At 48.4% G+C, this 27,431-nt stretch overlaps 1 protein-coding gene across 2 annotated transcripts in view; it reads right to left on the bottom strand.

Moving 5' to 3' along the window:
* LOC119445902 (optomotor-blind protein) overlaps positions 1-27,431 on the bottom strand; it is a 103,802-nt gene that overhangs the window by 51,094 nt on the left and 25,277 nt on the right. For both annotated transcript variants that reach the window (XM_037710199.2, XM_037710200.2), the window contains exon 2: positions 21,152-21,419. In XM_037710199.2, coding sequence (XP_037566127.1) covers positions 21,152-21,419 — 268 coding nt within the window. The remainder of the gene's footprint in view (positions 1-21,151; positions 21,420-27,431) is intronic.

The following is a 27,431-nucleotide window of genomic DNA, read 5'->3' as shown; positions in this document are numbered from 1 at the left end:
GGCGGCGACTGCGGCGGCTGTAAATTGCCCTTGTCTCGCTTATCGTTCGCCGGAATCTAGCGGATAAGGCCTCTTTTTCCCGCGCGGCGGCAGCGGCGGCACGGTTGGCCGCGAGACGGCCAGCCGCAGGCCCGGGCCCCCTGTCGCATATACGTCGCCGATCTATCACTCCTGCACTATTCGCTCCGCAGAACGTGAAGTCGACTTAACGCGGACAGTGGCCGCCCTTTATACTGAGACATCCTTCTAAGAGACAGGAAGAGAGCGGTGTCGATCAGAGAGCAAACGGGCATAACCGATATTCTTATTCACATTAAGAGAAAAAAAAAAATGGAACTGGACAGGCCATGTAATGCGTAGGATGGATAATCGGTGAACCTTTAGAGTTACAGAATGGGTACCAAGAGACGGGAAGCGCAGTAGAGGACGGCAGAAAACTAGGTGGGGTGATGAAGTTAGGAAATTTGCAGGCCCAAGTTTGAATCATCCAGTGCAAAACAGGGGTAACTGGAGATCGCAGGAAGAGGCCTTCGGCCTGCAGTGGACTTAAATATAGGCTGCTGGTGATGATAGTGATGATGACCCGTCGAGGTGGCTCAGGGGCTACGGCGCTTTGGTTATACTGATCACTAATGGGTCGCGGCTTCGATTACCAGCCACTTATGGACATAGGAAAGCGATTTGCTTTCCAGTAAACTGGGAGGCCGAATCCGCAAAACTTTTTCGTTCGCCAGTGTTCTTGGCAAAATGGGTGGTCGCTTACGCTGATGATATATACGCTGCAGCGTCAGGATTGGCTGGAACTTTCTCTTCTTTGTACGAAGGATTCTAGCGTAAGACCGCGTTTTTTTTTTTTTTTTAGTAAATACGGGTCCTGAATACTTGTATCAGGTGCGAGATGGCGGACTATCATAATCACCGTATTCTACAACATTCCTCCATTAATCACTCCACCTAAAAAAAAAAAAAAAGTAGACCGCAGCGCCACCGTTCGGCAGAAGTGGTCACAGCGCTTCACGGTCATTCACGGCAATTCTTGAGAAGTGCAGCGTCTTCAACAGCGAGGTCCGCCGCTGTGCTCAACACGGCAGAGTATAGAGGAAGAGCTTTTCATCGAGGATATCGTTCGATAATACGGAGGCAAGTGCCTGATACGTGGACTGCTATTCTAGATAACTCACGTTCCGCTCTTCCCCCCAAACCAAGCAGAATGTTTATGATCACAGCATTAAGTTCGGATCAGACCATCGCACGCGAAACATTCACGCGATACGAAGGTCACAGGCCAATGCGACCACTCCGGTGGAACTACAGAAACGATTGAACACATCTCACGTCTCTGTCCCCAGTACGACGTCGAGCGTGAAGCTCTCCGGACAGCATTGAACCCGCTTGACTCAAGAGCATTTTCGGAAATGAAGATCCTTGGACCATGGTTGTACGCGTCGATGGCGCAGTAAGCCACGAAAGCATTGTTGCAGTACCTGAAGTCGACAGGTCTTGGCGACCGTGTGTAGACTTGGTGCGAACCTTCAAATGTGCGCGAAACTGTGCTCTCTCTATCTCCTCTCTCTCTAATTTTCATCCCTATACCCCTTTCCCCCAGAGCAGGGTGGCGAACCAGACGCACGTCCGGTTTGCTACCCTGCCTTTCCTTTCTTCTATTTCTCTCTCTCCTCTCTCTCCGGTTCGTATCGATTATATGAGAAAGTTTGACAGTAAGCAAAAACGAACGTCTACGCCAGTGGCGTTAGGGCGTTTGTGGTATATACGTACACCGGGAGAGACGGCCAATGCGGAAATCATTAAGGCGCAAATTTTGCATCTCTGAAGGTGAGACGTCACCTCAAGGAGGCGGAAAAGTCGGCTCTGTTGAATAATGAATGTCGCGACGTGCGATAATTTACGCGTGCGTAAAAGCTAGCGAATTACCGCTTCCTTTATTGCTGTTTTTGCTTTTCGTCACCGTGTCGTCAAGCCAAGGCCACCTGCGCATCGTCACCTTCAAACGCGATGAAAAACAAGGCGTTGTCCATTACTACCACTGGGATTCGAACTCATGGCCTTGTGGTGATGTGAAGCCGGTATATCTGTACGCGAAAACTACGGCGGGACTAATATTAGTGTTGCTAATATGTTACGCACGACCGCGTTGAAGGCACTATGTTTGACGAGTTGTTCGACGTGCCGCGTTCCGTCAGCGAAGGCGAAATTGTAGTTTTACCCCTCTTCTCTCGTAATGCCTGCAGCCAATAATTATCTCCCGCATGTGCTTTGAACCGGCGGTTCAATTTTATTAATTTTTTATGAAAGAAACAATAAAAAAGGACGCAACATGTCTGGCTGTGCAGAAAGCCAACATTCAATTAGTATATTCTTTAATTCTGGTGAATTAATAGAAAAGGCTGAAGGAATCATCGCAAAACATTGGCTTTCTTTTTCGACGAAGTCTGCAGAGCCATGAAACGTTTACACATTTATCAACAGTCCATCATAATTCGTGACTGCAAGGGACAGTACTCGACGTTCTTTGGCATTGCTGCAAAAGTATTCCGCACTCGCACCGTTTATTCCGAATAGGCGGCTCGTTTCCTACAGTTCCGAAGGGTGAGAAAGCGCTCACTAATGCTGCGTCACCTTTCCTCTTGTTCTTATTTTTTTTCCTCGTCCGTAGATCTTATTTGCGTTGGCACATAGCATAGAACTTCCTACAAAGATTATGCTAGAGGAAAATTGGGGGGTAGATGTCTACGGGTGCCTGCATGAGAATGGTGGGTATACCACGTGCCTAAAGTTCCTCCTTCTGGCTTCGAACGAACTTTGTGAGGTTGCAAATTGCATCATCTTCACCGAAATATTGGCTCGTAAGTGGCTGAATGCAACAAAATCTTGCTCGCTTGATGCATTCGCACAGAACTTCGAAGTCCCGAACATTTGGAAAGATGAGCCGCTCTAAATAACGCTACAATGTCCTCTGAAGCCACAAGCACGAATTTTTGACAATTCTTTGCACTATAAGTGTCATTCATACGGTAGTCTAGCGAGCTCACCGCTAGAGTTCCCTCTAGTCATTTCTGTAGGAAACTCACTTGTACATACGTGGACTCAGAGATTCGTTGCAATCTCGGAGGCCAGGGTACATAGACCTGCTTTCTCACGGCACGCATTTCACACGCGGAGGGGGAGGGGGCGGGGGGGTCTGATTTAAGGTCTTCATGTCGGAAATGAAATAAATAGAAAAATCTGGCTGCTTATTGCTTTCGAGCACGACGCGAGAAATAGCGCGCGCATAAATTGTGCCAGCTAGCGTCTATACAATAAAGTCCTGTAACCTGCAAATCAGCTTTCGCTTGCGTCCTTCACTATATTATTATTATTTTTTTTTTTTTGCTTTCCGGCATCTGCGACCGTGGCGCTGGTTAAGCCAGTCCCGCGCCACCAACGTGCCAAAGCTAAACGCTCTATTTTTTGTTTCTCCTTCACAGCAATGACAGTGACGTTCGACGGCCATATATTTGTCAGCGGACAAGCGCAGCTGCTTCATGCGTATGAGGCCCAGTGCGCGGTTTTACTGCGCCATTTTCGTTTTCATAGTATATGCGGGACGTTCCTGTGCAGTTGACGCACACGACAGTCTAACTAGGGCGTCGAGTCCATCGCGCGGTTATACGGCGATACTCCTTAAACGCTATAATTAACACCGCGGGTGCTGTACAGACATTGTCAAAACTATGCAGGATATATATACCCATTGCCTTCACCATATATGTATAGATTAGTTATGTGTCGCTGTTCTTGTGGCACTCCTTGATAATCCAGACCTCTATCTGGTAAGCGCGACAGTTCCCAGGACGTCGGAACATATACGGCACATCACAGGAACTCATTTAAGCGGCCTGTAGTCAGCCTGGCGCTCGCAGGCAATGTAGCTCGGTATGTTTCTTCACAAAGAGTGTGAAACCTGGTGAGATTGACAAGTTGCAAAACGGAAGCCTGCAGATACCAGCAGCCTGCGCTCCACCTAGTGGACATGCATCCATTTCGTCTGCTGCTATAGCAGCAATGCTGATTGACTGATCAGCATTTCAGCTGTAGCTGAAATGCTGATTGGCTGAAGGCGTCTGTCTCCTGCTGACACGCACCCCTGCCCAGCCAACCAGAACTTCAGCAGCAGACGAAATGGACATGTCCACTAGGTGGACACTTACAGAATACCCTACAGAAACTTTTAACTTTTCACTAACTTGTCTTTGTTAGGACCCATGTCCGTTGTTCAGCCACTGTTGATCCATATCGCTTGTTGATCAAGTGCGTGCGTATGTATACGTGTATCTACGTAAACTACACATTAAATATAACTAAAACGACCATGACTCTCAAATGAGAGGAAGGGACGCATGTAGCCTGCAGTAGGGCGGCCGCGAGCAATGAGGCTCTGACGTTGGTATAGGGTAACTAACCGTGTGCGAAGCGAGGTGAGGGCAGAACCATGCAGCGTTTCAGGCTGAATATTCGGCGCAAATGCGACAAAGTGCCGGGAAACGAGCACACCCGCACTGAAACTATGTAACTCTGAACTCTTCGGGATAGAAGCGACATAAACAAGGGTAAATACGTGCCTCCGTAAGGGCTTGCCAACGTTTCGATAGGTCCATAGAAATGGTTATAGGCGTAAAAATAATACACGGACAAGAGAAAGACACGGACCGTACGTCTGTCCGTGTCTTATTTTTGTACCTAAAACCATTTCTGTGGACCTATCGAAACGTCTGGCAAGCTGAGGCACGTATTTACCCCTGTTTATGTAACTTCTATCCCACAGCGTGATATATTCCATCTGTCGACAGCCTTCTTCACCTTGTGTAACTCTGAGTTGTAAAATAATACCGTTAATATCAACTTATACATCAATGCACGCCTTGTGTATGCATATACGCTACAGGTGTTTCAAGAAAACGTAACCGTTCTTCTATGTATAGTATGCACCACATACACGTCGCGGCTGGCAATGACCGAGGGCAGAAAATTCCTCCGCTCGTCGCACGATCTCCCGCCACGCGCAATGACCTTAAGAGCCACGCTGAGTTTAGATTAGAATCCGCGCCAACTCCACAGTGTGCACGTCGGCCACTGAGTGACGCAAGAAGCGGCGAGCGCACTGCGCAGCAACCGACTTTGTGCCAAACTTTCTCGGCACTGCAGGGTGTGACGAAACTGAGCACTCGGTAGCAGTGTGCCAATTCTTTACACAGGATCGAACGCCACACGCCTTGTGCGTTTAAACAAAAAATGGAGAATGCAGGCCAGTGAAGGAGAATGGAGGTCACGGACAGCGGCACGAAGTTTATATTTATGCCATATCTGTAGCAAATTAGGTTTTTATTCCTTCTGTTATTCCTTTTCTTCTGCTGCTTTTCGTTTTCTTTTTTCCCCAGAGAGTGATTTCCAGCAGCTGCGGAGACTCACTGGCTGTGGCGTTCAACTGTTGACTGAGCAGGAGGTCACGTGTTCGATTCCCGGATATTAAGCACAGGGACACACACGGCGCCGTTTGTGTCCCTGTGTGTCTTGTTGTGTCCTGTCTTTTAATTGCGCGTTAAAGAACGCCAAGTGGTCGAATTTAAACCAGAGCCCTCCATGCACCTCGCTGTCTCTCGTAGTCTATTCATTCTGTATTTTGTAGCTCGTTTATTATTTATATCCGTGGTTCGGACTTTTGAGACTGACAATAAAGCTTCGCTTGCACCCTGAGCACCTTGAGCTTCGCTCCTTGTTTTAAAGCTGGCTGGATCTGCTGGAGCAACGATAATGAAATGTCATCGGCTAGGTCACTTTCAAGTTTTGGTTACCTTACTGTTTTAAGAATAACAAGGAAAAAAAAGAGACAACATTACTTTAAGGGGGTGGGAAAGGGGGGTTACATCTCTTATGGCGAACGCTCCCAACTCTTGACCGGAAACTTGCCATTATCCTTCAAATATGTACACTCGTTGCATTTTACCTGCACAAACCTATGGGGCGCCAGGTTGGACGATAGCGAAGGAGTTGCATAGGAAACGAAGGACCACGCAACGATAGTGAAACGAGAATCATAGGTGTAATGTTAAGAGACAAGAAGGTGACGATATGATTCAGAAAGCAAACTGTTGTAGCCAGTATTCTAGATATAACAGAGGAAATAGAGTTGGGCAGGTCATGTAATGCATAAGCAGAACGCCGGTGGTCTATTGATGTAGCAAAATGGGTGCCAGGGAAAGGTAAGCGCAGTCGAGGACGCCGGCGGCCTAGCTGGTGTGATGAAATCGGGAAACTTGCAGGCATAAATTGAGATCAGCTGACGCGCAAGAGAGAGAAACAGAGACAGAGGATGGAGGGAAGGAGATTAACTTTAGTTAGTTAGTTAAGTATGGTCTAGTGGCGCAAAAGCGGCTAAGGCTACGCTGCGCCAAACACAGGAGGTTAACTATATTGTCCAAACAGCTCATTGTCTGAGCCATCGTCGCTTGTATAACACGCGAAACAGGGTACGTAATTGGAGATCGCTGGGAGCGGCGCCTTCGCCTTGTAGTAGTGGACATAAAAAAAAAAGAACGGTAATGATGATTCTTGTTGCTTTAAGGAAAGCTAAACTTGCGGACAACTTTTTCGGCAAAAAAAAAAAAGACTAGTGCGGTGAAGGGCACGCGTGACAGCGCTCTTGAATATAGTCCCAGTCTTAGTTGCGTTCAAGTTGGGAAAAAGAGAACAAAAGAAGTTTACAACAGCACTTCAATTAGGACAGTATACACCACAGATATAGATTTTAATTTCTCACTGTACTTCTCTGAGTTTTCGGCAAATGTTATAAACCGTCGCAAATAGGAAGCAATGCACGCTGAATGAGTGTCTGTTTCGAGAAACCGAAATGAAAAGCGCTGTCAAACTCAGCCGAACTATACTTGGCGCAATAACACGTGTGCCAAAGGGGCCCCCGCCTCATTGGCTTTCCTTTCACTGCCATAGAAAGTTACGTTGTCCGCGAGCAATGTATAGTTCATCGGTTGCCTATATTTCACCGTGCGTGCCCGCACTGGCGGTCTGTATAGACTTCGTGTGCACGTGTCTGTCGCCGTGTGTAACCGTACGGACGCCATGGTGGGTATTCGTGACCGCATCACGACACACGGCGTGTACACCATCTCTCCGTGCTGACGTCTCAATCTGCGCGGCGACAATCTACGCACGCACGCACGTGGCACGAGCAAACGCCCAAGGTTGTTGACAGGAGGCGTGAGGCAGGCGTAGCAGCAGCCGCAGCGCCCCCCGCGACCATTCTCTGCACTTTATTCGCTGATGCGTTTGTGTCTCCCTTTCTTTCTTTCTTTCTTTCTTTCTTTCTTTCTTTCTTTCTTTCTTTCTTTCTTTCTTTCTTTCTTTCTTTCTTTCTTTCTTTCTTCATTGAAGGGCACGAAAGTGAATGTACAGAGGACGGAATACAACGCACTCTTGGATCAGATTTCGATTGTTCTTCTTATAGCATTCGCTTGGAGTATACGTGAAGCGTGCAACATTATAAATGGCGTGAACCCAGCTATACAGACCAGGATGCTACCATGATACACCACAGTGATACACCACAGACCAAGGTACGCAACAGTGGTGCTTTCGAAACTGTCACATGTGACAATGGTCGTCGTCATTGGCGACTCTATATTATATGGACGACGGTTGACAGTATAAGGTTATAGTATGATCGACGGTTGATAATGCGGTTCCTGGCCATCGCGAAATGCACGTCCGTGATCCGACAGGCGAACCCAGTGGTTTTGTCACGTGATGGTGATACAAATGCTCGGGGGTAAGTCGTTTTCGCCTCCCGCCACCCGTCTTAAAATGAGCGGCTTGTGCCTCCACGTCGGTGACTGAGTGGCTATGTTGCCCTGTTGTTTAATCGCGGGTGTTCGCGAAGATTCTGTACGCGGCGCCAAGGACACGTTCAGAGCATGTTCTATTTATTTAGTTATTTTGGTTGCTGAAAAGACTCTGCGTCTATACGTAGACGCTTATGTGCACCTCAGTATCGTCGTCACCCTCATTGTTATCATCCTGTTTTATGGTCATTGCACGACCTCTGTATTGCACCACCTGAGTCCAATCTATGTCTACAAGTTTCCTCGAGTCATCGCACCGCCTGTAGTCATCCGCCACCTTAGACTACGCTTCCTTGCTTTTGGAACCCATTTTAAATATCTAACAGACCACCACTTATCTGCCCTACACATTACATGGCTTGCTTAACTAATTTTTTTTTCATCTGAACTCCAGACAGTCCAACGTATCATTTTGTTACGCTGAATTTGACACCTAAAACATTCTTATTTAAGCGCCGGAAACCCATTGTATGGCTCATACTAGCGTTTTTGATAGGCTTATGCTGGAGGGTGGTTTCAGTTGTAGATAATATGGCAAATCAATCACTTAATAATTACCGTACTATCTTTTACTCAATTATCATTTCACTGTTATTTTTTCTTCGAACCGATATACTTTCTATGGCCAGAAATAAATGGGAACAACTTGATTTCATTTACTTTCATGTGAAATGGTGTTCGGCCTCTTTGCGGGGTTAATGCCAACTCTATAGGATATCGGCTACCCCCGTTCACTCTTTTATCCACACCGCTCTACTCCCGTGTCTATAACGTCGCACAAATCATTTCTTTTTTTTTTTTTTTTGTCAGCGCTCGTTTCGAGGTTTGCAAGCTTCGTTATCGTCATCGTTATCTACTTTGCCACTGAAGGCACGGTATGAGCCACGTGATACCGCTTTCGGCTCGCACACTCCCGGTATATACCATCCTGGGCCTGCTTCTCTGTCAGCCCAACTGCATATGTGTCCCGTAATTTCCTCGAGCCGAGTCAGTTTCGTACCCAAATCCGCACCACAAGCTTTACGCAGCGGTATAAGGTTACCGCACGGGCGTCAAATACGCGTACGGGCGGCCCAGGCACGTTTGAACAATGTCGAACAGGAAGGCACTTCTGCACACCGGTCAGTCTGCCACGTACCTGACACTATATGCGAACATGACGTACGAGTACTGGCTGCGTTGATGGCAACGGGTACCATGGCGAGGAATAGTCCAAGGAATCACGCGGCAAAAGCCGGAAATTTAAACTGTCTTCTCGCGCGGTATAGTGCGGCGTGTTATTGGGAGATGCACTGCATTGAGCAGGTACATACGCGGGTATCGTATAGCCCTCGACTTCAAGCTGCAGATTAGATAAGCAAAAGTGATCCGAACATTTGTTCGAAACTCGCACGTCTGTTGGATCGGAGAGCGCACGAAAGACGACAAACGGTCACTAATGACCGCTTACTCAAACAAGAACCTAAAGACGAACACGAACGGACTCTGTGAACCTCTATCAGAAGCTGACATCAACGGCAAATGGACTGAATCGGGGGTAGACTGTAAACAATTCGTGGTAACAGATTGACTTAGAGGGAGTCTGTCGTAAATGCGAAGGAGAATCGTATACCGAAGCTCACTAACACACAGAACGCCCAAGATAACCGAGCAACAAAAAAGAATCCCGACATCGCAGACGTGCGCTACAAGAGCTGCAGGGTCTAGTGCGCCTAATGCTCTGGACAGTGCATCAGCGTGGATAAATACACCAAAGCTTTCGCATTTGCTATTGTAATTTATTCTAGGCGAGATATGCAGCTGGGGCGCATACTGTTTAACATCGCTTGCTCATCCAAGCTTCCTTACGAAACGCCAACTGCGGAATACGCATGTTCTGTAGCGACTGCCATTAATGACGGCAGTAAATTCTTCCTGGTCCGTCTATAACAAACTTAGCCGGAATCTTAAACCGAGAGTCCGCACCTTTGGTTAATAAAGTCCTAATCATCTCGTCAGTTGATCGAATACGCGAAATACGATTATACTTTCTACACACGCGAGACGACTTCCAGAAACAGTATGTGTGCCACGGAAATTGAAAAGCAGCCATATTATAACTCTATTATGAACCGCTGGTATTGTATTATATGTATCGCTACAGCTGCGAAAATTCTCGCATAACTTTCTCATAATTTCAACCAGAATATGTTACACCCGCTTTTGATCTGTAATCATTCGGTCGTCGTTCCTTTTGTTGCAAAGGGACTCTCGACTCGAGTTCCTGTGTTCTTGACATCAGGATATATCAATGCAATCGCCACTGTCATGAGCGTATCGAGCGGCTGTATATGATTGGTCGTTTCCGGCCAAGAATACCACAGTGACTTGGCAACCACTGAAACATTATGATGTCATGTCCTTTATCAACTAAGTGCCCGAGCGTAAGCTTCTATTGTGCAACAAGTTGTTCGCCGGGGTCCACGGCGTAATGCACCTTCTGTGCCATTGTTGTCGTTTCAGTGAACAAGGAAAAGTCCTCAGCACCGCGCTCGACAAGGCTGACAACCGTCCCCTAATTACAGGAAACCAGAATTCTTGGACCCTGGCCCCAGCCGACGTCGTCCCGAACTGCTCTAAAGGCGCTAGTATGTTGTTGTTTACTTTAAAGCATCGCGACTGATTGAAAAACTGTAATGGGCGGACACATATTTTATCTTAATTTTATATTCTCTACTTTTATCCTCATCTTTGCTTCTCTTATACCCCAGCCCCCTCTGCAGAGTAGCCAGCCGCACAATTAATGTAGTTACCCTATCTACCCCCCTCTCTCTCTCTCTGCCTTTCTCTCTCGAGTCCCTCGGTTTAGTGCTATACTTAGCGGCCTGAAACTTGTCCATGCAGGTCGATCAGCGGAGAAGTCCCAGGCAGAGACGAGGCGACGTAACAAACAACCAAAGGTTTAATTACATCGCTACGTAAAGAGCTAGAGGTCAGCTCGACAGGCTGCTCCTAACGAAGGCCAAGGTTCCTGCTTCTCGGTGAGGTTTTTTTTATGGCTTCCCGGGAACGCTCTCGCCCAGGAGAGAGAAGGAATCGTCACCGTAGATGCTCGCAGCCTGGCGCGGCGGATTCGTTCACAGGTATATAAATGTATATGCATGCTCGGTGCGTGTTAAAGACACGGGAGTCAGAGACAAGGGTAGAAGGAAGGTGCCGCACTGAGGCGCAAATACATACCCGCGCGGCCGCGTTTGTTCCCGTTTTCAACCACCCGGATTGCCACCGTTGTCCGAGCGATAGCTTGAAGAAGTTGGCGTCGTTTTCAGACGCGTCGCACGTTCGTCACATATGGGCTTGTAGCAGCAATTAACGTCTTAATGTGACGTCTACCATTATCCTTACTTACAATTATTACAGTCTCTTCATCTTTATTTGTGAAGGTAGCGGCCGTATTCGGATAGAGACGAAATGAAAAAAAAAAAAAAAAAACGAGCATTAGCGGCACGTTAAAGAACTTCAGGTGCTCACGACTAATCCAGAGAACCAAACTATGTCATACAATTATAGCCAAACTGCGGCTTTATAGCATGGAAAGCCCTTCGGCGTTTGCGCTCACTTCGTTCCCCTTGTACCCGTGTCTTATATTCCTAAGCTTTCAAGCCATGAAAACTTAACTCGATCAGCTTTGTGTCGTTTGAAGTAAAACCTCCGCATCTAATTTTACATGCTTAACCTCCAAGATATACAGTGGTATTGTATATATATAATTGTACAAGCGTGAAAGCCTTGTATGATTTGGGTATCGTGCCGCAAGCAGTAGTGGGACACGGGGTACGAGAGAGAAGAAGACGTACGAGATTGAAGAAGAAGAAGGCCTTCAAGGCTTTCACGCTTGTAACAATATATATATATATATATATATATATATATATAGAGAGAGAGAGAGAGAGAGAGAGAAGATGAATCGCAATATATCTTTTGTGCAGGATTACAAGTGCCTACACTTAGTAGGTCTTAACGTAGTGCGCGTTGAAGGCTTTGTTTCCGGAACGCTCCCCCTGGTTTCATCCATTCACATATCTCAATACTTTCTACGCTATATGGGTCCGCTAGCGCACAATGTCACATCAATCTCTACGCCTCCGCAAGCACCATCTACCTCTTATCTACCTACATACATGCACGCAGCTTGATATTCACCACCTCTTGCCACAACGTCTGCAACGAGCAAGGTAAAGACCAGAATGTCATATACAGTCGAACCCGGATATATCAAATCTGAAGGGGATCCCCCCAAAAAGTGAGATATATGCGCAATTCGATATATAAAATGAAAATTATATAGAAAAAAATTTCAAGGAGATTTTACTGCTGTTCGTTATACACAATAATTCGCTATATGTGGATTCGATATATCCGGGTTCGACTGCATGAGCAGAGGCCTAAATCAACGTATCACACACGCGCCGGGCGCGCGCTGCAACGACGCCGCAACGCCACTTAGGCGTCATTAGGGCAACCTTCGATTACACCCGTGTCCATCGGACCTGTCGTATCTCGCATAGACCAAAGCGGCGAGATACAGGGCGGATATAAGGCAGAACACACAAAAAAAGAGAGACAACAAGAGAGAGAAAATGGCGCCCGTCGACTTATCGAAGAGAAGCATGTGCGTAACTGCGCCGCACGGCAATTATGTAGGTGGACGCTTTCTCCACGCCCTCCACCCCCATCGCATGTCTTATACGCACTACTACACAGGCTCGGCAATGATAGCCTTCTTCGCAGCTATTTCCTCCCCTGTCCGTAAGTGCTGAGCGGACGTTATCCCGGACGAAAAGTCCGCGAGGTATAGAGCTATGGGTATCTACATAAACACCGCGTCCCCGACAAACCACGAGTACCGCCCTTTTCTTTCTTCTCAAGCGCAAATTCCATTACAACCGGCTCACGGGGACAACAGCAGTATAGTCGTCCACTCTCCACCACTTCACCAGGAAGGCCGCAGCAAATTAGCCGAGCGCTCACACACGCTCTATCGCGCTCCTGAAACCTCTTCAGCAGTTCCCGCTTGTCTTGGCGTTAACTACATGCCTCTTGAGAGAGCTATGGGAAGAAGAAGAAGGAGCAGGAGGAGGGATGACAAGCAAGAAGCGTGGACGAAGAGGGAGGGGGGAGAGGGGGTGTTACAGCTCAAGAGAAAGACGCGAGGAAGGATAATCAGTAAGTGCCGAGGCGTTCCGCGTAACGCCCGTTTTATGGGGTTGGAACATTGTGCGCGCGCGCGGTTGATCGTATATGCGAAGTGCGGTGGGTCCGAGTAACGACCGACTTCCCCGGCAGGCACGCACACGACGTCGTCACGCGGTTAATGCGTATACCGCGCAACACGCAGTGGCGAAGCGTGTGCCGTGTGCATTTTATTCATCGTGCTCCTCTTTCTCTTTCTTTCCTTTCTTTTTCTAAATTGCGCTTCGTGTATATATCGTTGCGGTACAATTTGGATAACCAGTAGAGTGACGGAGACTAACTAACGCGTGAGTTGGGCCGACAGACAGCGAAGAACGAAGGAGTTTACAAGGATTGTGCGCGAACTGCGCTTATACATTTGGGTTAACTGCATGAGGGACGAATCGGAGACGTCGGGAGCTATATAACTCAGTATATCTTGTGCTCGGACAAGGAAGTCGGCTGGATAACTGGGTGTTGCAACGCAGGCTAGAGTCGTGCAATCCGAGTACTGTAACGTACGACGAATAAACGAAATGATGAGAAACAACAATTATATAGACCTATAGTAAAGTACAAACGGAGAGAAACAAAGCAAGTGGCAGACGCTGAGTAACACGCAAATAATGACTCAGTTGCCGTCCCGACCGTTTATTGGTATAGCTAAACGAACGTCCACGCGGGAGAAGCAATCGTTTAGAGCAGAGAGAGAGGCAGATAAATGAGATGCGAAAGGCAGGAAGTTTAACCGGAAGATAGACGCCAAGTTTGCTACCCTTCACTGGGGAAGGATTAAGGGGAGACAGAAAGATAAAGAAAAAAAAAATGCGCACACGTTTACACAGCAAATATGTGTTCAACATTCATCAGTGGTGTGAGGGAATAGATCCACGCGACATCCACAGTGAATGCGACTGTAAATTAAACATCATTGAGGAGGAGTCCTGCAGGCATAAATGGCGTATCACGGATGCTCTGTGCTCATCGCAGTAATACTGAGCTGGTGGTTTCAAAGTAGGCAGGTAAAAAAGATAAAAGAAAATATAAAACCGGTCGTCGAACCATATAGCCCATCTGTTTTACAATGCATGCCTGCTCAGCTACTACAAGTTGCGTGGGAACCAGTGGTTCGACTACAGCGCCATTAGATTCCAATATAATTTGCCCTGTTGCAGTTGTAGCCCGAACAACTTTCCCCATGCACTGCCGCATATAACTAGCCTGTTCACACAAGCTTTGAAAGCAAGTTTATAAATAACGCTAACCATGCCCCGTAAACTGCGACCAACTCCTCGGAAGGCGGTGTCCCTCTAACTACATGATGCCCGGTTTCGGCATCTCTGGGCAGGCATTGAAAAGATACAGGCGGCTACAGCACAGCTTCCCAGACTAAACAACAACCATTCCCACCGGCAGCACAGCAGAAAGCGTAGAAGGTAAGAACCACATTCACTCCGATGGACGGAGAACGCTCAAGGCGGAGTCGTGGCCTCGCGGCCTGTTTCATGCACGAGATGGGGCCAACGACGCCCCGGCGGTCCTTCCCGAATGGCCCCTGCCAGCGGGTAGGTATATTTAAAGCAGGCACTTGCGCGAGGTTGGCGTCTGGATCGATTGAGCCGTAAACCTGTCGACGCCGGTGGGCTTGTTTGCACTCGGGCACACGCCTGTACACGGCGCACTCTGTTTATTGGACACCCCGGTAGAGGCCGCCAAGGACCGGTGTTTCTCGCGTGATGATGACTAAGTGTTTCTTCGTATGCACCTTTGGCTTTTTTGACCCCGTTTTTATTCCTTACTCCAAGTCCTGCTCCTGTTTCGCACGGCCTCTGTTGCTCGGCGTTATAATAGTTTCGTGCACATCGTAAAGCCGAACAAAAAAAAATCACTTCAGCTGTGCATTCTTTCCAAGAAGAAGAAGGCATTTATTGATTGGGAAATGCAGAGAGGTCGGCCGGAAAATGGAGTATTTGGCCTGCTAATCTACGTAAGGGAAGGGGAAGAGGGGAAGAAGGTTATACAATGAGGGATGATGATGGGAGAAACGATGAACGGATAACCTCTTTCAAGCTTTAACCGCTGTTCATGTAGGGCACATGTTATAAACTTATGCGGAAAGGGTTCCCGTATGTCCTTAGTTGAAGGAACGATGAGTCGCGAGAATCGAGGCGGGTCAATTTGGCAACACATAACACGACGTTAAAAGAAAGCCAGAAACAAATTCTCACGATTTACGTGCCAAAACCGCGATGTCATTATCAGGCACGCCGTATAGGGAGAGACTCCGGATTAATTTGGCCATCTGGGGTTTTTAAACGTGCACCGAATGCACGGTACCCGAGCGTTATTGCATTTCGCCTTAATCGAAACGTGGCCGCCCTGGCCGGGAATCGATCCCGCGACATCATGCAACGCCATAACCACTAATTCACCACGGCGGGTAACACGATGTTGCATCTTCACCTTTGCGCTTATGCGATGGAAAGCTGTTCTTTACTTTGTCCATGTACATAAACATGCTGCTTCTGGCATCTTACAGCGGAAATTATAAAATATAATTGACTTTTGACGTTGAAAACATAGCAGTCAGTAAAAAGAACTGTCATCAAACATTATTTCCATGATCTGTATTCAGATTTCAGGAGGATATATGCCAGAGGCTATGGTATTTTTTTGCCACGAAAAACGAGCGGAGGCTTACACCAAAATTTATATTTTCGATTTGTTTGGTATATACCATGGTATAAAATATTTTATTTTCACTACGCGTTGTCTCAAGGTCCCGCGTGTGTCCTGTCTTGTGCCGTATTCTGCACTCCTTTTATTCATATAAGTAGCGCGACTAAACAAGGGGAAAAAAAAGTAACGCTACCGAAGGATATAGTTTCTTCCAGCAAACGCACGTCTCAAATTCACAGGGCCGCATGCGCCCGGAGAGCCACCTGTATGCGACCCTCCAGTGCGTTCAGCTAATACGCAAACTTCTGCTGCTGGCGTTGCAGAGCTTCCGTCTCGTGTGGTCCTCCTTTTAGCCCACATTTGTCCAGCGAACTGCCACTATGACAACGTTTTAACAACTAGCACCGGTCCACACCTAAAAACACGCGGCCCGAGCGAGACCAAAATGCACCACGTGCCGCCAGTCGGGAGAACCGGGAACCGCTTCTTCTCACTTCAAAAGAGAACTCCTCGACTGCAGCGACTGCTCAACTTACCTCGCGCTGAACGTCCATCGACACCTGCTTCTCGGCTATCACAGAAGAAAGCCCCACTCACAAACACTCCAAGTATACGGGAACGTATACATGTCAAGCTCAGCAGCAGGTGCGAAGAGGTCGCCGAATACCGAAGCCAAACGGCAAGAGCGGACTCGGTCGGCAGATCACTGCGAGTCAACCATCGCTCCTTCACCTCCAAAGACCTCACACACAGTCAAAACCACTCAGCGGTGAACGCGTTCGCATTATAATAAAGTCGTATACGGTTTACGAAGCAGCGCCAGCAAACACGACTTCCTCGTGCAGGTCGCTGCGCGTGTTTGCATTATACGGCCGACATAACGGGCCACGTGGCTTTGCGAGAGCGTCGACACCGTTTGTCGTCCTCGTCGTAGGGGGTCTTTCTCGGCTCACCGTCGGCGCACGTGAGCGAGCGTAGACAACCCTTTCACGGAGAGTGGCTTTTGCAGACCAGAGAAGGAGAGCATGCACTGTGGAGCAAGAAAGCGAGGAACTGTCGGCCTCCCTGAGTCACGTGCAGGGAGTATGCTTGTACTCAAGGCATCGAGAGGGCGATGGTTGAAACGGTGGCGGCTAAAACTGTGGCGAAGAGGCCACCTGATTTCATAGGCAGGCCCTTTGACCCCGAGTATATATACCTGGGGTTCACGAAATACTCGAGCATTTTTGCTACGCGCCCTCGGCTCGGTAGCGCATACCTCGCAAGTGCGTGAACGCACCTGGCTTTTTTTTTGCAAGCGGGTAGCTATGTGCTACAGATGTAAGAGCGGCAAGTGCGTATTGGTTTGATAACTCCACAGAATTTGGAGGGAACATGAGAAAGAAACCAGGAAGCGCAAGCGTCGTGTGCCCCGTTTTGTATATAGGAAGTCAAGATTTTGCGCGAGCGATTGATTTCCGTATTTACCGTCAGAATTCATTCAAACGAAAATGTAGGTTTTGGCACAGCGAGAACGTGCTTGCTAACGTAGACCTGTACTGGAATAGCGGAAGACGTAGATGGGAGCAACAACGCTGGTGGCGGCCTCTGTGCCAATGTGATGAACTATAACGCGCTGAAAAAGTTCTATCGCACGACTCTTCGAAAAAGAAAATAAAAAAGGAATACTTCCGCGATCATTACGTCACTATCGACATGTCTGTATATACGCCACGAAAGTGACACACAGTCAATCATTTCCAGAAAGCTATTGTCCACTTTAGTTAAGCTGATCGACACAAGATGTCACTGCCGGCGCTGACTACCGCGCCTACAAATTGCGCTATTTCCATACACCTCCACGTTAATACATCTATGTTACGTTAATGCACCATAACATTCTAATGAGGTCTTCCGCTTTGGATGCAAAACAATACGGCGACGCGGCCGAAGTCCTCAAAGGCAGCATTGGCTGTTTGCAAGCTGTGAGCGGCTACTCGTTTCCTTTTAACACAGCTGCCGATTATAGAGCGGTACTCCTGCGAAGAGAGCTGGAAAGCTTCCGAAAACGACCACCAGACGACCTCTGACCTCCCACGATTCACAGGCACCGCCGCCACGAGCATGCAAACACGAGCGCGCTCTGCAGTGAAGAGGCCAAGGGAGCTTGGGACACACACACACACACACGCATGGCACTCACGAGCACGCACCGACATTCGCCCGAGGAGAAAGAAAGCGTGCCGCCACATCTACAAGGAGCTATCCAGCTGAGCGACCTCCGTGGCAGAGGGCAAACATCCTGCGAGAAGTAAGTGGCCGCATCTGGTGGACAAACAGCGGCTCGAGTCGTGGGAACAAAAGGTATGGGGAGACGGTAACCATGAAGACAAAAAACCTTTTTCTTTCTTTTCTTTCGGTGGAGATGCTTCGAGATTGGTTGAAACGGCGGGGAACAAAGGCCTTTTAGAAAGTATAGGGATATCTTTTTCAGGACGAGAAATCGGGGGCCGAGAGGAGGAAGACGACAGCTGACTTTCAGGAAAGGGACATTATACCCGATGCCAAAACGGGCAGGTACGTATAATGCGTATGATATCATCATCATCATCATCTTCTTCTTCATCGGCCTATATTTTATGTCCACTGCAGGACGAAGGCCTCTCCCTGCGATCTCCAATTACCCCTGTATTCCAACTTGCGCCTGGAAAATTCCTAACTTCATCATCCCACCTGGTTTCCTGCCGTCCTCGACTGCGCTTCCCTTCTCTTGGTATCCATTCTGTAACCCTAATGGTCCACCGGTTATCCATCCTACGCATTACATGGCCTGCCCAGCTCCATTTCTTCCGCTTAATGTCCACTAGAATATCGGCTATCCCCGTTTTTTCTCTGATCCACACCGCTCTCTTCCTGTCTCGTTACGTTAGTTTAAGATTTTTCGTTCCATCACTCTTTGTGCGGTCCTTAACTTGTTCAAGAGCTTCTTCGTTAACCTCCAAGTTTCTGCCCCATAAGTTAGCACCGGTAGAATGCAATGATTGTACACTTTTCTTTTCAACAACAGTGGTAAGCTCCCAGTCAGGATTTGGCAATGCCTGCCGTATGCACTCCAACCCAATTTTATTCTTCTGTAAATTTCTTTCTCGTGATCAGGGTCCCCTGTGAGTAATTGACCTAGATAAACGTACTCCTTTACAGACTCCAGAGGCTGACTGGCGATCCTGATGTCTTCTTCCCTTGCCAGGCTATTGAACATTATATTTGTCTTCTGCATATTCATCTTCAACCCAATTCTCACACTTTCTCGATTAAGGTCCTCAATCATTTGCTGCAATCCTTTTCATAATCTATGAAAGCCATATAGAGAGGTTGATTGTACTCCGCAATTTGCTCGATTACCTGATTGATGACATGGATATGATCCATCGTAGAATATCCCTTCCTGAAGCCAGCCTGTTCTCTTGGTTGGCTGAAGTCAAGTGTTGCCCTGATTCTATTGGAAATTATCTTGGTGAATATTTTATACAATACTGAAAGCAAGCTAATGGGTCTATAATTCTTCAATTCTTTAACGTCTCCCTTCTTATGGATTAGTATAATGTTGGCGTTCTTCCAGCTCTCTGGTACACCTGAAGTTGTGAGGCATTGTGTATAAAGGGCCGCAAGCTTTTCAAGCATGATATCTCCTCCATCTTTGATTAAATATACTGTTATTTCATGATATACATGCGTATGATATACAGGCAGTTAACTCGGAAAGGAGCAGAGCGTTGTTGTTTTCCCGTTTGTCGTATATATGTATACCATAGGGCGGTTATGCGATATACCACAGAAGTCGCAAGAGTACGAGGTTGACGGAAAGAGCAAACACCTCGACCTTTCTCCCACCACCCCACCCCACCGGGGGTGGGGTGGTGTGAGAAAGTTCCTCAACCCGTTCCTCAACCCGTTCCTCAACCCCCAGTTCCTCAACCCGTGCGAGTCACGTGCAAACACGAAGGGGAATGACGCACCTCGTGAGAACGCGAGTAAAACGCATAACGCAACTGCTCACCTCAGCGCGGTTTTTCGCGCCATCCTGTGCGTACATGCGTGCGTGTAATACAGAGAGAAAGAGAGAGAGAGAGAGCCTCATCTTGAAGACTGAAGCAAACTCGGAACGAGGCAGGCACAACATCGGCACGATGACGAAGCAAACACGGCTGGAAGAAGAGAGCATCTCTGTGGACCATAAAGGCAGTGGGTTCCCTCATCCTTCTCCTCCTCCCTAGACGAGCGAGGCCCCCAGGGCGGTCCGAGCAAAGCGGCTCCGCTTTATGCTCTGTTTCGTGCAAACAAATGCCCAGCTTTCAATCCATTCCCTTTGCTTGTGCATACGCGTGTGCGCTGCTCGAGTAGTGTGTGCGTGAACTCCACGAAGCCAGGTGAACAGCGAACGGAGCGAAGAGTCCGACGAGCACGCCATACAAGGAATTTCGGCACCGAGGTATACATATACATACAGAGAAAAGGCACGGACAAGACTCGCGGGCCTTTTCGTGCGTCTTTTTTTCCTCGACACGGACGCAGGCAAATGAGACGGGCTCCTTGTCCCGTGAGCATATATACGGTGATATTTGGTTTCTACACAAATCGTGTGAATGCGAATACTATATGCGTTACAAACAAACTGTGCCGGAGAGTGAAGCAGAAGCAAGGGCTTGCTTGCTGCTGTATGCAGCGATTCACCTCGGCCGGGTAACCTGACGCTTCATATCCTCGAAGGAAACATTCAGTCACGAACACGCCGTCTTACTTTCCAGAGAAACGTTCCATGGAACGTTCGGTGGGGTGCATTTGACAATAATTATTGCGATGTTTACGCGTCTCTACAATGACGGATTGAAATTTACGCAGGGCAGTTTCTTCGCAGAGTGAATTCGGAGAAGACACGCGGCTTCGTTCGCCGTAGAACATGGCACGTAGATTCAGCCTTTAGAGACAGCCGGATGAACTAACTAATCCGCAAGATTATCTTAATAGTGAGTTTAGATGAATTGACTTAACTGAAGATACTCCTTTCACACAGAGCGAATACAAACATCTACGCAAGACAGTCGGCCACATACTATAGTGTACAAAGTCACTATTACAAGTCAGGTCGGTGACCTAGCTTTGTGCGTTGCACGAAGGTTCGAAGCTCCGGAGGGTTCGTCTGCTCCGTCATGACAGAGCAGACGACGCGGCAAGAGATAGAAATAAGACATTCTAACTCTGCACTATACCATTCCAATAGTTATGGTTTGGTTAAGTGATTCAATGCCTGTGTACTACTGTTGCACACTGAATCTACGCAAATGGGGAAGAGAAAAGTGCACATAATTACTCACAAATCCGTGCTTGTCGGAGATGTTGTTGGTGAGTTTGAGCTTGTGGAAGGAGACCACCTTCTGCATCCACTGCTCCCCGGTCGACGGGGAGTCCGGGTGGATGTACATCCGCTTGGGCATTTCCGGATCAGCCTTGCCGGCGATCATCCACCGGCTGTTATGGAACTTGTACCGACAGTCGTCGGCGGCCACAATGTCCATGAGGAGGATGTACTTGGACTTCTTGTCCAGGCCGGAGACACGCACTTTGTAGGCGGGGAACATCCGCCTGTCAGGGTAGGAAGAAACGGAAGCGGAGCAGGGCTCAGGAAAGCGCTATAGGGGTAACTTAAGGAGCGAGCTAAAAAATGTCTGCATGCAGACCCGCCAACAGGAATGTAATAGAGAGTTTTACGCTAGGGGACGCAAGTGGCTTGCGTACCCATGAACTAGAAACCACGGTACTGCTAGCGCAGACCTCTCTGCGCATGCGCAATACCGCAGTCCCTAGCTCTTGCGTACACAAGCCGCTTGTGTCCCCCAGTCTAAACTCGCTAATAACGTAATCGTTATGAGGTGCATTCAATATGCATGGTATCTCTACGGAACTGATAATCATATGTAACGGCAGTAACTCCTGCCCTATCGGAAACTGATAAGTTGCGCTCAGTCATCTGGATATTTGCGCGCAGTTTTGTAGGTAAGAAAGTTCCGATACACGTAACGGCTAGACCGAGCTTCCTCGCAGTGCCGATCAGCGACAAGGGTGAAGCTACATATGAAAACCACTTCATCATGAACTGATTCAGTGAAACAAAAACAGCATGCACAAATTGCACATACGCAAGGTATTCAAAGCGACGTCCTATGTTACTGGCAGAAACAGAGCTTCCATATCCCCGACAGAAAGGCTAGAACGGCTGCCTTATATAGTCGTGAGCCTCTGCTAAGGCATGGATCTCTCTCTCTCCCACCCCCCCCCCCTCAAAAAAAAAAAAAAAAAAAAAACAAGGTCAACCGGCATCATGTGCTTTTGTGAGCACGCACAGACCATCAATCCGATGCCAACGAAAAAGCTCACTTTCCAAAGTTGCTATGTGCGCTATAAGAAATCATGGACGCGCGGTGGTGCCGTAGCGGCTTTGGCGTAACGCTGCTAAGTCTCGGCTGCGGCGGCCGCATATCAATGAGGGCGAAATGCAAAAATGCGCCCGTGTACCGTGTATGAGGCGCACGTTAAAGAACTCCCGATGGTCAAAATTAATCCGGAGCCCCCGCTACGGCGTGCCTCATAATCACATCGTGTTTGGGCACGTAAAGCCCTGTAATTTAATTTTAGCAATCATGAAGCAGCTCAAACAAACAAAAATACCACAATTCATCCACGAATTAATGTTATGCAAGCACTATACATAATAACGTTAATAAGTTATGACGAACAAACGGTCGCTTAATTGCTTAGGTAATTACGCGAATAAATTTCGTACGGTGACTTTCAATAGGATCTAGTTGTGCTTTAAATACTGAAGACAACCGAGGCGCGGGTAGTACGTTTAGCTAGCGAGTACTTTCCCACGCAAAACGTAGTGTGTTCGACAACGCATCAACCAGAACCACACACACGCACACGCACAGATGCCAAAAGCAAGAACGACGCGCTTGCGAGCGCAGCGTCTGCTCGTTGAAATACTCGGGGACGTCTGTCACATACCCGCACACGCGACGCGAGACAGACGTCCATCAAGCGACTCGAAGGTCGAAATCGAGCGTGAACGTATATAGGGAGAGAGTGTGCGGCGTACACACGTCGAGTTGAAACCGACAACTCATGGCGGACACGGCCACATGGATCTGCGAGAGGAGCTCCAGGACCGGATGCGCTCTTCACGCGCAACAAACACGTCAAAACACGTCAACGTTTTGGCGGGTCGCGAGACAGCGGAGGAGGCACACGTCGTCGCACGAGGGGCTCTGCATATAGACTAGGCTTAGGGAGCCTACATCGTTGCATGCAGGCTCCCTAACTAGACAGGCTGCACAGCATATATATCATTCAGGCACGCGGCACGCCGTCGTACGGGCGCAAGTGGAGGAGGGGGAAGAAGGGGGGAAGGGGAGACGAGAGCCAAAGCGACTCATTAAACCGTCGTGCCGAATTAGCCGCGAGCTATAGAAAGAAAGACATCACGAGCGCCAATGGGCGATCGAGTCACCCACGTAATTGCACGCCTCGCTGTACAAGCGCGAGACGCTGCTCGAGCGCATCGGCCGCCATCAGCGAACGAGTCCCTGTCAAGGCGTCCATGAGAAGGAAAAAGATCGTGCCTGCTATTCGGCGAGGCCTGAGCCACCGAGAACGCGCACACACGTCGAAGCTGCCCGTGTATAGATGCATGCTGTGCTCAGGGGTTATTGCACGGGGGATACCGAATACGGAGCTGCCACAGAGTTTAATTCCTACAACAATTGCTAGAGGGAACGCTGGCGCTATACAGTGTCTGGAGGAAGCTGAAAGCATGGCTGTTCAGCCAGAAAGAGAGAGAGAGAGAGAGAAACGAAAACGGGAAAGGTAGGGAGGTTAACCAAGGACGTGTCCGGTCGGCTACCCTACGCATGGCGAGGGGGAAATGGGAACAATAGATAAAAAGGAGCGAGAAGGAAAATAATAAGAGAGTCAGTCATTCACAGAGTCAGTCGCAGAGGAATGTCCACTGTCACAATGCGCTCATATTAGTCGAGTCGCCTTCAAGAAGTGCAGAAGGGCTTTTGTGGCCTTTGGCATGTACTAATGCATAGCCCATGGCCCCAGAATCTTTTCCTCCGAGGGCACTCTATCATCTTATAGGCTGAGTTTAGGTTGTAGAGTACGTCGTTGAGCGTCGAAGGATGGGCAATGACACAGAACGTGTTCTAGAGTCTCATCGCACCCACACAAATTGCAGGCCGCAATGTCGGCCATTCCTATTAGGAATGAAAAGGAATTTGTAAATGTTCAGCCAGTATCGGAATGATGGTTAACACATGAATTTGCCTGTGTGTACTTCCTACTTGTGGCTTCAAATGGGGCCCAGTGTGACTTTGCAAACTGATCATTTTCAAGAAAGATATTGCGTTGTAGAAGGTACAATTCGCACTTATTATGCATGTCTGAGGAGTATATTATTGCCTTCATTGCTTCGAACAATAGGATTGCTTCATCGCTTCGAAAATAAGCCAGTAAAGGCAGACAGAGGCATTCTATAAACAAAGCCGCAAGAGCGTCTGAATCCACAATCACGGAGATCAGACAAATCCACGCATACCCATCGTTCCCATGGTGGCTGAACGAACGCAGCGCCACCTAGAGTTCCCTCTAGTAATTATTGTGGAAAACTCGATGGGGGATCATGGCGTGATCGCAGCGCAACGACCCTCAAGTGCGAGAACCTATAGGTGCATGGAGAGCGGAAAGAGGTACAAACACAAACGGTGATTATACGAACTGAATTTTATTGGTCACAGAAGGTATCTATGGGAGCATGGAAGGTGAGAGGCGCTATCGAACACGTTATCGAAGACACGTGGCAATGTACGTTCTTTGACCTATATATGCGTTCTTTGACCATGCAATAAAATACAGTTGGTAGTAAGAGGTGGAGGATGTTGAAAGCCATATATATATACAGGCGGATCTAGGCTTGCAAACATGCCGGCTATTGCTCCGCCCGAGCGCCTCTTTTCGGAAAAGTTCGGCATTGTTTGGAAGCGTGGCACAAGACGGGTGAACAAGACGACGCGCTCAGCAAACAGGAACATGACTCGAGCCCGCAACCTGTGATCCACAACATGCAGGTGGCTGGTCTATAGTCAGCGCTGGTGTTTGTACCTCTGTCCGCTAACGACATACACCCATCTTCCCGCATCTTCAGTGCTCTGCGCTGCGTTCACGTCAATTAACTTGGACCAGCTCGCCCAAAAAGCTATCCTATAATCAATCAACTCTATATGGGAGCCGCATGTGGACACGGGCTACGGAAACGGTTACGTGGAGACATCCGTGTGTTTGCAACAGCCACCAACAGATCTGCCTCGCCAGTTCTCGAGAATGTGGCGGTTTGGGCGAGTATGGCCCTGTGTGTTTGATCGTATACGCCAGTGTATCTGTGCCTGCCGGTTTCACTTCTCGAGAATTGACACAAAGCAAACAGTCATCCACCAAATAGACTCCCTTTGGGCCTGATTTCGTCCTGCATCTTGCTGCCTGCTTTCTAAGGGTTCAAAAACTTTACCGCAGCAGTTACGTCTTACAACTGGCAGTTACAGTTTTCGTTCTCACGAACAAAATCATGCGCAGGCCGGTATTTGACAAGGCCATTTGTGCAGAGCGTTATTTAAATTAAATTGTTTACTACACATTTTTGAAGCGTCCGTTCATTCATCCAATTATAAACAGAGAACGCGCTGCACTACGGCACTCATTCTGCGCTGCCGTTGGCGGCATACGTAACAAGCGGCTCAAAACTCCTTCGACGATCGATCGACGCACGACAAATTTTCTCCTATTAATTTTCTCTCTGCATCTTCGGCCACCGAATGATGGAAATAATCCGATGGCGTCGAGCTGCAGAGCACGAGGTCGAGGGGCTACATATCTCGTTCCAAAATTATACGGCGTGGTCAACGCGCAAAAGGACACTCCATGGCACGTATGTATGCCATGGCCCCCACGGAGCGACAACTTGGTTGTCGCTCCGCGCGTCAGCGACGGGAAGCCGACAAAATAACGGCCAAGATAGGATAAACGACGCAGAGCAAGAGTGCCCGGCAGGGAGGTATATTCGGGACGGATCCCCGTGCTTTATAAAAGCACAGCCGTTCGCGAGGGCGAAAAACCGTCACGTCACTGAAAAACACTTAGGTCCAAATGACACGCTGCCGCCGGAGCGCCGGACGTGAGATCACGGCGGAGCTGTCGGAAATTGCACGCTACGTGCGCGGACAGTGCACGCCGCCAGCGCCACCCCACGGCGGACGGGCGACGACGTTAAGCGACGCGTGCAAGGCGGCGCCGGAGAGCTCGTCGGTGTGATGGCTGTCGCGGCCGAGAACACGGACAGCCAGATAGCAGTGCGCACGATGAACAAAGTGGGTGGGGGGGGATACAAAAGAAAATAAAAGGAAGCTGCGAACAGACTTCGAAAAAGAAAGCTTAAAAGAAAGACACGTGACGGACAAAATAAAAGAGGCGCTACGCGCTCGACAAACGCCTCCGCGACGTATAGGCGGCGAAAAACCAACACCACCACACGCCCACAGCCTTGATGGCGAAATGATATAACGAGAGGAGCCCAGAGTGAAAGCCAGCCGCGCACGGTGGTGTTGTGCGCGGATCAACGCTCACGTCTCACCGTTGTCAAGCGCTCGCGCGCGGTTTTTTTTTTTTTTTTTTCGCCGGAGTTTGACAGGACAGGAGCTCTGGTAATAGCTTTTTTTCTTCTTCTTTTGTTGTATTTCCTAATTCTGTCTTTTTGCTTGTTCTTTTGTTCCGCAGCTGTTATCTTTATTTTCCCTTCCACACGTCCTATTACTCTTACGATATATACTCAGCTATTTAGCGCATGTGTTTTGAAAGAGCTGCTGATCGAGAGTGGTTGTGTTTATTCTTCGTTTGTTTGATCTAATTGTGCTCGAGACTGTCATTGTTTTCCTTCGTGCGATTAGGCCAGTGGACTTCTGTTTACATTTGTGCCTTCATTCTTATCCGTGGTGGGGCGCCTTATCGCGCGAGAGGCGGCGACAAGGTTTAATCTGCGGTGAGAGGTGTCGATCACCCCCGCCTTCCGATAAGGGCTCTCGCTCTGCTTTCGCTCGCCTTTTCTTTCGCTGGCATCGATGGGTTGCGTCGCGGCCCAGCTAGGTTGCTCAGCCAGAAGGAACTTCAGGCGGACAGTCTCGTATAAGGCGTCCGAAACAAGCAAATAGCGCTGTGACCTCGGTGGTCGCTCAGACTGTACTCACCGGCTGCTGAGTGCTATGCAGTCTGCAAGCACACAATCAGTCACAGTTTGCTTCAGAAGTCAAATATAACCGTGATCTTTTTTATCCCATCATCATCATTGCTACAAACAACTCATCTATAACATCTGATGTGTTTCACATATACATACATACATACATACATACATACATACATACATACATACATACATACATACATACATACATACATACATACACACGCACACACACACACACACACGCACACACACACGCACACACACGCACGCACGCACGCACGCACGCACGCACGTGTTGTATGTAC

This window comes from Dermacentor silvarum, chromosome 3, assembly GCF_013339745.2.
Source record: "Dermacentor silvarum isolate Dsil-2018 chromosome 3, BIME_Dsil_1.4, whole genome shotgun sequence".
NCBI lineage: Eukaryota > Metazoa > Arthropoda > Arachnida > Ixodida > Ixodidae > Dermacentor > Dermacentor silvarum.
This window is presented reverse-complemented; position numbering and strand designations above follow the sequence as displayed.